The sequence below is a fragment of the Seriola aureovittata genome, chromosome 5, assembly GCF_021018895.1.
Source record: "Seriola aureovittata isolate HTS-2021-v1 ecotype China chromosome 5, ASM2101889v1, whole genome shotgun sequence".
Classification (NCBI taxonomy): domain Eukaryota; kingdom Metazoa; phylum Chordata; class Actinopteri; order Carangiformes; family Carangidae; genus Seriola; species Seriola aureovittata.
Genome location: NC_079368.1, coordinates 6,356,095 through 6,368,472, shown reverse-complemented (window position 1 = coordinate 6,368,472; position 12,378 = coordinate 6,356,095). Strand labels below are relative to the sequence as shown.

General features: G+C 42.6%; 1 protein-coding gene across 6 annotated transcripts in view; it reads left to right on the top strand.

Annotated features, from left to right (window-relative positions):
• Positions 1–12,378, top strand: part of arvcfb (ARVCF delta catenin family member b) — a 222,974-nt gene that overhangs the window by 89,778 nt on the left and 120,818 nt on the right. For all 6 annotated transcript variants that reach the window (XM_056375564.1, XM_056375562.1, XM_056375561.1 and 3 more), the window contains exons 4-5: positions 5,473–5,565; positions 6,567–6,786. In XM_056375564.1, the coding sequence (XP_056231539.1) occupies positions 6,595–6,786 (192 nt within the window). In that variant the 5' untranslated portion in view covers positions 5,473–5,565; positions 6,567–6,594. The remainder of the gene's footprint in view (positions 1–5,472; positions 5,566–6,566; positions 6,787–12,378) is intronic.

Sequence of the window (12,378 nt, the reverse complement as noted above, 5' to 3'; positions counted from 1 at the left end):
GAGGGAGGATCATTCCTGGCGACATTGCATTTCTTTTTCTTTTTTTTTATGTTCTGTTGCATCTTTTTAAAACTTTTGTCACTTACTGCATCAGCCGAGTTCTACTTATATGAATGTTAGATATTTATTTGAAATGACAATCATCTTCCAGTAACCATTCATTAAATGGTAGTTTGCCTGAAATTGGTGATTTTACCTGCCACTTACATCAATTGTGAATTGTGTTTCATTTTCTTAAAAAAGTTAACTGATTAATGAAACACATGGTGTTCTTTCAAAGACAGGTGAGGGCTTGGCTTTAATTTGCTACAGGCACACTCCTGAAAACAGTTTTAAAATTGGAAACACTTACGTCATTACGTGCAATTGTCAAGTCTGCCATCCGGTGCTGAGTAAAAGCTTTGTTTTTCTTCACAAGTAGGACTAATTCAAACTGACTTTCATGCTCATGAGTAGCACTTTTGAAGAGGCACAAAACTCTTCTGTTGGTGTGCAGAAATTCCCAACACAGCAGACTGTCATTATGATGAATCACTTACCTGTCAGTCACTCAGGGTTTAGACATATTGGACAGCTTAGCTAAGGAGAGAAATTCTCCTAAGAGCCTGAAATTAGTGACTGTGAAATGTCAGTTTAAGGTGGAGCAATTCGCCCTGTTATTACCAGTTTTCTAATTGTATGAATGTATTATCATCAACCACAAAAGTAGGTAAATTGAAGACTGCCCCCTCCACCACACACACACACACACACACACACACACACACACACACACACACACACACACACACACACGCACACACAGTAGGAGGAGCAGGTGTTTTTAAGTACCCAATTGTGCCACTGAGAGCTGCATCCTCAGATGGGTTTAGACAAGGAATTAATTTGAGCTACAATTACAGTCTCTAGAAAGGGGCAAATTGGTGGTGAGGGGGAAGGAAGGACCCCACCACCCACATAGTCCCTAATCAGGTGAATATTTCTAACTTAATATCAGGCGCTGATGGTCACACTCAATTATCCTCATCCTTTACCTCCCAATCTGTTCCCCTATCCCCTTAATAACCCCCTAACCAAACCCCTCAAGACTCGCACCACATGCTGCCTCTGCTCTGAGCGGCCTCCCCAGTAGATACAGATTTAATCTATCTCTGGTTTCATTTCTGAAATAAGAAAATAGTTAAAGCAATAGTTACACATTTTGCAAGATACGCTAATTTCTGCTGAAAGATGGATAAGATGAATGGTACAACTCACATGTCTATCCAAACAGGAAGACTGGCAAAAGAGGGGGAACCCACACTTGATAGGTCATTGTTTAAGGGTAGTAAATGTAAGAATGTGAAACAATTTATATGTACTAATCCCATTTCTATTGCCAAGTGTGAACAGATTGTAACATAACTTAAAGAATGAGACCTTCCTCAAATTTTACAGTTGCTAAGAGCAGCATGTGGACTGATTTCTATGTAAAGGACACAGGATGAATTTTTCGGATGATGTGATGTTTATGCTCGCTCCCTGGGTGCCTTGATTCAGTGCCGCTCTTCCACTTCCCTACAGCACCAACAGTGTGCAACACTAGCTATGGAGTCCGTGTCAACAAACGACTCCAACACAAAGTCCATGTAAGCACATGACAAAAGTTTTATCCAGTGAAGCCCATCAGGCCAATGGGGAATGTGACCGACATCGGCATCGACATATTTCTCAAGATATGGAGATATTGCTTTAAGCTCTGATTATTGAGATGTACAGTATGGCTTTCTCCACAGGGTATTGACTCTTTGTAAACTCACGAAACTCCCATAGGCTGTAAAGCATGAAAAATCTAACACCAAGTCCTCAGTGGAATGACAGGTTCTTTATGCAGATGCAGGGTGGCTTTGCGGCCAAAGCTGCACTTGGCAACTTTCCACATTGGTGATTTCAAATGGCAGTGAGAGGAAACTGCTGGACTACAACATCACCAGCCATGAAATCTGTTGTAAAATGTCAGTTGACTGCACACTCATGCCAACTGCCCCAGTTTGTGATGCTTCTCACAAGAGAGATTCCAAAGGAATAAGAGGGGCAAAAGATCAGATCTTGTCATTCCAGCTTGCTCTGGTCACAGTTCTTCGCACACAAAACAGAAGTTTCATCTTGGCAATGAGGGAATCACCAAGGTTTCAGTTCAGACAGACAATGATATTTTTCTCCCTTGAAGCCCTATTTTTGTGATTTAGTTGTAGTGTCTTGTAGTCAAAAAATCAGACTTTCAATTCATTTAAAACTGTTCTTGAGAATAACATCAGTTAAATATTTTCCAGTTTACTCCAGAGAGGGCCTTGTCATTGAAAGATTTGTTTTACGAGAATCCAACAGACCTGATGAATAGGTGCCAAGGATTTATTCCAGGATTTTCCAGCAAGCCTTTGAAGTGAGCGACCGCTGCATTTCATCTGCTGATCCACTCTCAAAATTGTGGCTGCCTGCGCGTGGATATATTTATTACTGGGCTATTTTTAGAACAGTGGGTTTGTGCTGAAGTGCATTTATCCTTGAGGAAAAGCCTTAAAACAGCACAAGTGAAGCTTGTAGTGAGCTGCTGCATCAACTCACTCATGGAATATGAGCCTGTTTTTCCTTTTAATTAAAAATGTTTACGCCTTAAGAATAGTAAAATTTAACACACATCCCTTTGTGGATTTAATTAAACATTTTCCTTTTTTTTTTTTTTTTTATCTCATCTCTTTGATTAGTCATCATCCTCTCCACTCATAAACCCCCAATAGTGGCATCCACAAATGACACTCCTGGCCATAGAGTTGTTTTTCAAATATATTTCCATCACTAACAAGGGCGTGTGTAATTAAGGATGGGGTTAAACATGCAGACCTTTGCTGTGTTTTTCCCCTCTGACCCAGGCCACCAAAAAACATCTGCTGAACCAAAGCTTTAAAAAAACCAAGGCTGTCATGGTGGCAGAGGGGAATTCTTCAGATGCCCCTCCCTGTGCATTCTGGGCTATTTTAAGTAGGCCCAGAAGTTGGTGTTTAATGATAAGCTGTGGGGCGTGGTTGACATGCCTGCCATATTATTCCCTTTATGACTCAGGAAGCAATGGCTACGTTGCCCCCCAACCCTCTAGGAGTGTGAATCATTGGAGTCCGTCATCAAGTATGTCCAATCAACATGGCTTATAACACCCTATTGCTGTCAGTTATCTCAAGTAGTGGAGCCTTGAAAATAGACAAGGATGCTATTTTTGCGAGGAGTCATTACCCAGCACGGTTTCCATTTTGAAACTGAATTACCAGCTGATGACTGTAAACTCGCCAGTAGTGAGAGCAGCGTTTCAAAATGGTAGAGCTGAAAATAATAATAAAAAATGGCTAAGCTATAAGAGACCTTGTTCCCATATAAGGGGAAAGAAACAAAAGGTACTTTTTTCTTTCATTCACATGGATGTGGAGTTTAACTTTGAAAACACAGGCTCCTGGAGGTGTATTGCTTTGTGAAGAAGAGTGAAGGAAGAGTCGTGTCAGACGAGACTCCACTCCAGATAAATAAATGATCAGCACGCAACAAACATCAAAGAGGGATTGTGCACTTCAAAGGGAATAAGAGCCTCACAACTCACCAGGTCCTATAGTGAAGAATGAACCCTGTTTATGCGCACACACACACTGTTTCTGTAATTCGACCTGTTTGAGATTCTAATTGTTGCATCTGCATTGATCATCCTGAGTCAAACCACCCGTCCTCATTCCTTGTCTTTTTCAATGGCGAGATCAGCAAAGTAATACCCAGAATACTTTGATATAATGTGCCTCTTGAGTCAGAGCCATGTCTTGGTTTTTGTAAGGTACCTTCTCGTTTAACCTTCTGCTGCCTAAATAATTACTCTGTTTTTAAAGCCCTAATTTCTAATCTCAGTATCTGAGACATTTTGGACACAAGGATTCATCTGACAGCAGTGTTATTATGTGATGCTCCTGTGTTGATCCCGCAATGACATGTTGGCTGCTGCACTGTTGTGATTTTTCTTCAGCTGATCGCTTGACAAATGTCTTGACAAACTTCTCTCTCTTTAACAGTCCAGTCCAAGGCCACAACATTAAGTCACATCCACATACCAAAGGACAGTTTGTGCTATACATGAGAAAAGTGTCTCTTACAAAAAGTTGAAATGGTGTCTAAACTCAACATGGCCTGATTTGCCTGCTTTGGGGCTCTGGGGCAAAAATCAACTGTGGGCCCCTGCCGACCCCCCACCCCCAGCTTCGTTGTGCAGTATCCTGCCTTTTACACATAAACAAATTTACAAATGTTTTAACTGCATATATAACAGTACAGTCTGGCCCAGGCAAATCATGATTGGGTGATTTTCATTAAAAAATATTTGATCGGTAGATCGGAATTATTGATTCTAGTTACGGATCACCTTAAAACCGATCACCTGTGGTTAATACTCCAGTGTCTGTGGCTGAGAGAAGCACTGTATGCTGTGTAGTGTAGTCCCGCCTCCCACCTTGTTCAATGTTCTAGCGTGCGACAGACTGCCAAAACAAAACAACACGTCAGCCGTGTGGAACTTTTACAAAGTGTGTGAGACTGATATCACATATGGCATCTGCAATGCATACCAAAAATGATTGGGATCGGCTTCAGCCAATCTCACTGGTAGATGATCGGTATCAGTACCGGCAGCAAAAACACCTGATTGTGGCATCCCTAGTCTGGCCCTGTGTCCTATTTTTTTCAGTGCCAATGCAGGAAGTAGTGTGCCCTTTATACAGAGAGGCAAAAAGTGAGCATGTTGGTCAGGGTGGTGGATGTAGTGTAGCCAACTTTCATGCTGGAGACTGTGGAGGTTGTATTACATTAATGCATGTTTGCTTTTCTTTAATCATAACCATACCTGGTTCCTCACCTTAACCAAGTGTTTTAGTTGCTTAACTTTAACCATAGCGCTAGTTTCTTTGCAGTGACCAGGTAAAAAACGGACCACTTTTCTAAACCTTAACCATGCTGTGGTTGCCACGCACAGATATTGTGATTAGAGTTTTGCAGAATCGTCCAAAATCTACATTCATCTCTACTAATATGATTAATCGAATGACCCATACTCAACTGACACGCAGCAAACTTGAGATTTTTGGGATTCTTGGGGTCTGGGGCCCTGGGATAGCTTTCCACTATGCTGGAGTGATGATCCAGCCTAGAAAATAGACCCCACCTTGAGAAATAAAGATTTATAAAAACAATGAAAAAACATTATGGAGATTTATTTCAAAATGTACATGAATGATACTGTGCCAATTTTTGCTTTTACTTTTTGTACCTTTTCATAAGATTTTGGTTGATGAAGTCAAATACAACTCAGGCAGAAGGACCATATACTGTTAGTTGCTTTTCATTTCTCGTTTAACCTCTGTCTTTTTCTCTTTTTGTCTTCCCTTTGTTTTTCTTCCCCTTCTCCCCCAGCTCTCTGTTCGCTACTCGCTGTCTCACCCCTCTGCTTCTGTTAGAGTGGGGGATGTCTGTTTTCTAACACCTCTCAGCCTGGTTATCTACTCGGTGTGTATTGCAGTCGATTGGTATTTCCAATCCCATTTGTTATTGTGCCGTCAACCCTCTCGATATCATGCCACCATCAGTTATGGATATCAGGGTGTGTGTGAGAGTGATGCGCACTGTGCTTTGCACCTGCAGACATCATGATTGTTTATGATAGACAATATGTGTTTGTGATACCAGACCTTGGTGTATGTATGGGCGGCTGTGGGAAGCTTGCATGTGTTGGATTTGTGCCCGCAAAAGTACTTGTGTGTCAGAATGCATTATGGCTCTGTGCATGACTATATCCAATGACAGTGCCATTCCTCCATGCCGGCTGTGATTGTTCATTTGTAGGGATGCAATCATTTATTTCCCCCTTTTGGATGTGAAGAAACAAGAATCTTTGTATTTTGTGACTGTGCACCGTGCTGTTTCATTCCCTCTGTTGTACTTGGAATTGGTGGATCATGTTTTCATTTTGCAATGCTGATGTTCTAAGGAAGCTGTATAGAGTTTTATCTGTGGTGCCATGATTGTCTTGATTACAAGACAGCCTCAAACTTCTGAAAGCAAAGTCATAATTAGCACCCAGCAAAGCATTCTGGTTATTGTCTTTGCTATGCTGGGCTTGCAGTCATCCTTTGTGGGAAGAATTTTAGCTTGTCCCTTCAGGGAATTGGCCCAAGAAACCAGTCTAAATTAAACAGATTTGATTGTAACAGATAGACTCTGCATACTATGACGCTGCCTCCGCAGTCATCCAGACAGCCATTTTAATTGTTCCATTTTAATGTTTCATGTTGGTCTTTTGTTCATGATGATCATTTAAAGCTTGTGCTGTATGCCAAATCGTCGATGTCCTATCTCGGCCAATAAATAAGTCTTGTATTTGACTTTGAATTTGAGGCATGCGTCAGCCTGTTGATGCCACTCACCCAGCTTGTTGGGTCTGGGTGTCTTTAATGACCTGGTGCCCCCTGCTCCTCCCCCTTCTCTTCCCTCCCTTCCCGACTTGGAAGATCTGTACAACTGCGACCAACACTGGACATGGAGGACTATGACGTTCGCTCGGCCGCCAGCATCCTGGCCTCAGTGAAAGAGCAGGAGGCACGTTTTGAGCAGCTGACCAGAGCCCTCGAGGAGGAGCGTCGCAACGTCACCCTGCAGCTAGAGCGTGCCAACCTCCCTCCCAACCCCACTACCACCCAACCGCTAGCATGGCAGCAGGTGGTGATGCAGGTAAATGATGCCGGCATGCTGGCCAACCACCCCTTGTTTTTCTCTTTCCAACCGCCAACTTGACCTACCATGCGTCTGCCTCCCTGTTTCCCTGTCTAAAGTGACACTTGCCTCTCCTGCTTCCTCCTTCCATCTGAGCAAGCCCATCCCATCGTCATGTTTGCTCACGGTCATTGCTTTTCATCACTGGTGGAACTCAATAATCTCTCTGTTCAATTTCTCTGTGATTTGGGACGCTTGTTCACATTGTCTGAATCCACTGTCCTGGATGTTGTGCAATAATCTGCTCTGTGGTGACTCATCTTTAAAAGGGAGCTGATGAGATTCAACCTCTCATTCCGTCTTCCTTCACCTCCCTCCTTCTTCGCCACTGCTTGCCATCCAATCCCATCTCCTTTCGCCCACTGGTCTTTGATATTGTCTTGTGGTGCTGCTGATTGGATGTGGCCTTTCGCCCAGCACTGGCCAGTGTCTGGGGGATATTAGAGTCCTGGCCAGGGCTCCTGTCAATGCTGGCTGACTCTGCAGGAGCAGGAAATGTAAGATGTAGAAATGAGACAGCTGTAATCCCCTAAAAATGTCAGCAGTCACAACAACCCATTGATTTACACACTTCAAACTGTTGGACGCTGAGGGAAAATGTTACAGTTAATGCTTCCTCTGTTAGCAACTCCCAAGGTCAGGCAACATAACATCTTATTATTGGGATTATTTTCAGCCTTTGAGGGGCTGACTGATGCATGTGTTTCTGTTGTGCTGATATTCTCATTTTTACTCTTGGGTATGATCACTTCTTTAAAGAAACCTTGTCAGACTGTACACATGTTTTACTAACAAGAATATGAAAGCGCAATTTGGTGATGAAGCACCTTTAGCACTTAGACACATCATGTTTAAGCACTGTAAAGGAGGCAATCTCATGTGTTATTGATAGAGCAAGACCTAAAGAGATGGAACTGCTTTGCCTACATTTGCCTTGCGGTTGTATTTGCCTGCAGTCACATTTTGTTAACAGCCGGTGTCAGTGTTCATTTTTAAAGGGTCAATGTGGCTTCATGAAGAGAAAATGAAGAGGATGCAGGAAAAGTATGGTACAGTAAAGTGAACCTGACATCCCCTCACCAACAACAGGGTCCGGTAATCAACCGCCTTCACATGTTTATGTGTGTATGTTTAAGAGAGAGAAAAACCCTCCACTTTTCATAAAGTAGTCAATGATTTACTGGGCAGGCAATGAATTAACCTGCTTTCTAACACTATCACTCACAAATCAGACTCACAGATAAGCGTGTGTGTGTGCTGTACCGTTCACTCCATTCACATAATGAGGTGGTAAGAGCGTTGAGGGATGCATCAGGTTGATCTCCTCTTTGCTTAGTTTCCCCGCAACACATTCACCCACAGTCCCCAGGTTGCATGATGGATTAAAATAGAGCGTGGATCAGTAACTTAAGGTTGAGATTCACAACCCCAGGGCAGAGACTCGGTGAGGGCAGCCATTGTTTAAAATTGGGGTCACAAATGAGAAAGAAGACCAAGAAATCAGCTGCAAGTAGGCACCTGATGAGAGCGATAAGCTACTGATCTAGATAGCGCTCTGCTGCACAGTGCTCACCTTGGAACAGCTTGGGTATAATCATCAGTGGGCAGCTAACACTTTTATCTGCCTCCATCATTTGAGATTGGTGCAGGTTACTTCACACACATCAGCACAGCTCTGTATGATCACTCACTTCAAACAGTGCACTGAGATGCTCGACGCCGCCAAAGCCCAGCTTGTTGGTCTTAACACAGCAGGCTCTGCTATCCAGTGCAGCCTGGATGTAGAGCGAGGCACGGTGCTGGACAGCAGCCAAATGACTCAAATAAATCATACAGTGATGGTTTGACAGTGTTATGTGGAAATATAGCAGTCATTTCCTCCTCAAATTTAAAGTCAAGGAGATTTGTGGCCTTGCTAGATGTTGAGTTGGTGACAAATCTTCTGGCTAATGTTCATGTGAACATAAAAATTTTGCATAATATGGAGGAGTTTTAGCCACTGTAGCAGTATGGCTCTGTGGCAGCATTGATCCGGACTGAAATAGGTCAACAACTATCAGAAGGATTGCCATGTTATTTGGTCCACATATTCATGGTCCCCAGAGGATGAAACCTAGAGACTTTCATGATCCCTTGACTTTTCCTTTAGCACTACCACAAGGCTGACATTTTTGTGTTTTAGTGAAATATCTTGACAACCATTGGATAGATTTCCATGTCCATATCTGCACCGTTCCCAGGTTATGAAGTCCAGTGACTGATGATCCATGACTTTGATACTGTAGCCCAAGTGATACAGGATTTTTAAGCTGATATCAATATTGATATTTGATGAGTTTTAAAAATATGATAGTGATTAATCAGCTAATATTAATTTTCTGTAGCTTACACCACCCATGACATAGAAACGTTTTTGATAAGGTTCCTTTAAACAGTTGTGACCAAGAAATGTACTGGGCATGCAAACGTTACCTTCCAAATGTCATGCATGGCAACATTTTCACTGTGAGCATTTTAGCATGCTGATATTAGCATTTAGCTCAAAGTACCACTGTGCCAAGGTACAGCTTCACAGAACTGCTGGCGTGTCTGTAGACTCTCGGCCTTGTTGAACCAAAAAGAAAATTTGAGAGTATGGTTCAAACTTTTCAGGAATTTTATGTTTTTTTCTTTGATGAAATAATAGTCCTTAATAAATAAATCACTTTCTGATATTAACACAGATCAACCCGCTCAGCTAGAGAGCACATGAACTGAATAGGATTAAAGGATATTGTGTTTCAAATATTATTTCATGGTTTTTGTTGTTGCATGATGTTAACAAGGTAGATCTCTTTGACCATTGTATTGGAACAATGAGTGTGGGTGAGGTTCTTTTACACAGTATTGGCCTACTTTATAAGACCTTACTAATTGAATTCTGATCCTTTTTCACTTCAATATAACTTTATTAATTGGAGAATTAGAGTGTTTATGCTGCACTGTCCTTAGAAGAAAAAGCGGAACAATGCTTTTGGACACTCCATTAGCTTTCTTGATGAAATTATCAGCAGAGATTCAGTGACATGGATTGAGGTGCCTCGCAATCCGCATTCATCGACAGCCCCAACATGTGACCGCTTACATGCTAAGATCATACCGTTTCTTCATTTTCCCCATGGTAATTGATTTTTGCCTGAAGGGGTGTTATCGCCAAGGCTCTGAAAGGTCAAGTGGTTCATGGTGACAGTTCAATGTGTGGAGAAAGGTAGACAGCACTCAGACAACCACGTCTGTCTGGAGTTAAGGGAGAAGGTGACCTCATTTCATATACACCAGACGCCTAATCTATTTACCTGCGGCCGTTGCCAAGCACATGCATAGATTCCATCTCGTGGCGCATACAATCACCCAGCTTCATTGAAAAGGAGACTCAGGATAATTTCTCACACTGTGGATTTCATAAAATGTTGGTGTTTGGTATTCAGATGTTATATTCAACAGGCGTCTAGCAGAGGCATACCATCCCTTGTGAAAATGTTTTGGGAAGTTTTCAAAGGCTTGTGAGCTTTAGAGAGAGGGAACAGTGCAGCCTTTGATCTGTGCTTCTGTCTGTGGTGAAGATGTACAGGCCCCAGCCCTGCAATGGCACCACAGTACTCAACCAACAATCGCTTCAGCCGCCCTCCACCCACTTTCATCCCCACAGCCCCCCAGCCCTGTCTAGGCACAATGGATACAAAGGGCTGAGGATGCAATAGCGACAGAAGATCTATCCTTCCACTGGCAGAGCCCGGGAGCTCCTGTGCCCTCGTAAATCACCTGCCTAACAATGAGCCTTAGTTTACCCCCTCCCTTCCTCTGTTGTCCCCTGTCCTCTTCCCTCACTGTGCCATCAAGAACCTTCTCGCCTCCCATAAACACCCTAATTACATTTGTGTGAAAGTGCCTCTTTTATTTATTTTTGTATACCACACTGTTCCCGTGGTCCTCCTACACTTATTTCGTCTCATTTTCTAGTTTCGTGTGTGCAGCCTGCAGAAAAGTCACATTTAAATTCTAATAATGTTGCTGTCTGCTTTCCATGTTTCCATATGGAACACCTAATCATGTCTCACCACAGTTTAAAGGTTACTTGGTAAACTGGATGTGACAACATCTTCAGCTGTAAATGTTACCACTTGTGTTTTTAAATAATCTTTAGAGACGGATGCAAATGAGACAAATAGAGCAGCAGAGCTGTAGTTAAGGTGGAGGGGCATATTGTCCAGCAATCTCAGTGTTGAAGGTGCAATTCCTCCTTTACAGTCTAAAGCAGTGCTTCCCAATCTGCAAGATGCTGATATCTCAGCAACTATTAGAATGGTTGCCATGACATTTTAATCATGATGAAAGGGTGCCAGTGGTCTAAAAGATTCAAGAGGCAATGTGATCCATTTACAAATCTAATAAATGTAATATACATTTGGGTAGCGAAGACTTCTTCCCCCTAAATTGTTCAGCCACAAGTAAAAATGCAGAGTGCGTGTTCTATTTATGTTCCGGATAATCTTTTATTCATCCCTTTTTCAACATTAGGAGTCAAGTTTGAGTCGATGGCCCATGAATCACACTGCTTACCGCTCAAGGAAGGGGGCAAGTCCTTTTTGTGCCCCGGCTCAGTACGAGGGCTGACATGGAAGGACAGGAGTTTTTACTCAAGGCTGGGGCTGTGCATATTCCCTCTCATTCAGATGAACAGGGAGAGAGAGAGAGAGGGAGGTTTGACGGGAAAAGCAGTGGAAAAACCTTTTGTGCTGTGGTGCTATTTATATTCCCCTGAGGCGGCTCAAACCTTCATCCTTCAAATCAGCCCCCAACATTGGTAATGCCTGTCCTGGTGCACCTCCCTGCCATTTGATCACAATCCATTAAACCATTACGTTCACTAAAAGCACTGAGAGGGGTATCTGAGAACTGCTCCCATTCCCTTTACCACACATCCTCTCTGTGTACTCGCATAGGTGAACAGACAGGCTAAATATCTTTGAAGGGCACTGCCTCAGCCTGAAAGTTTCGAGAGAGCATGGAAATCTACGTATGTACTTGAAGATGACCATGGTTGTATAAACAGGCTGTTGGACTCGGCCGTTAAGTTCAGAGACTAAACATGTATAGGCCATGTGTTTAAAATAAAGCCCCTCTCCTTCACAGGACACCAATGCCACCGGAGGAATGTGACCTCACCCCTCCCAGTGTCCAGCAGGATAACCAAACAAGGCTGGACGCTGACCCTGTTCAGCTGAAAAAAAAAAAACTAAATTGAAAACAGTTTTAGATCTTTGTAGTAAGGCTAGAGGTGTTCTTCAAAGCCTTGATTTAATTATCCTCATGAGTTTAACATACTGGTGCGACATTTTTACGACATGACTTACAAGCATGTAAACAGTCATCAAATGAGGACCAGAAGCCGCACCGAGCCTTGTTTTGGGAGGTTTGCAGGAGTACATTTGCACTTTATTGGATAGAGCATTCCTTAAGACTACAAATGGCTTAATGGCAAAAAGGGACTTAGAGCTAAACATTTCTTTT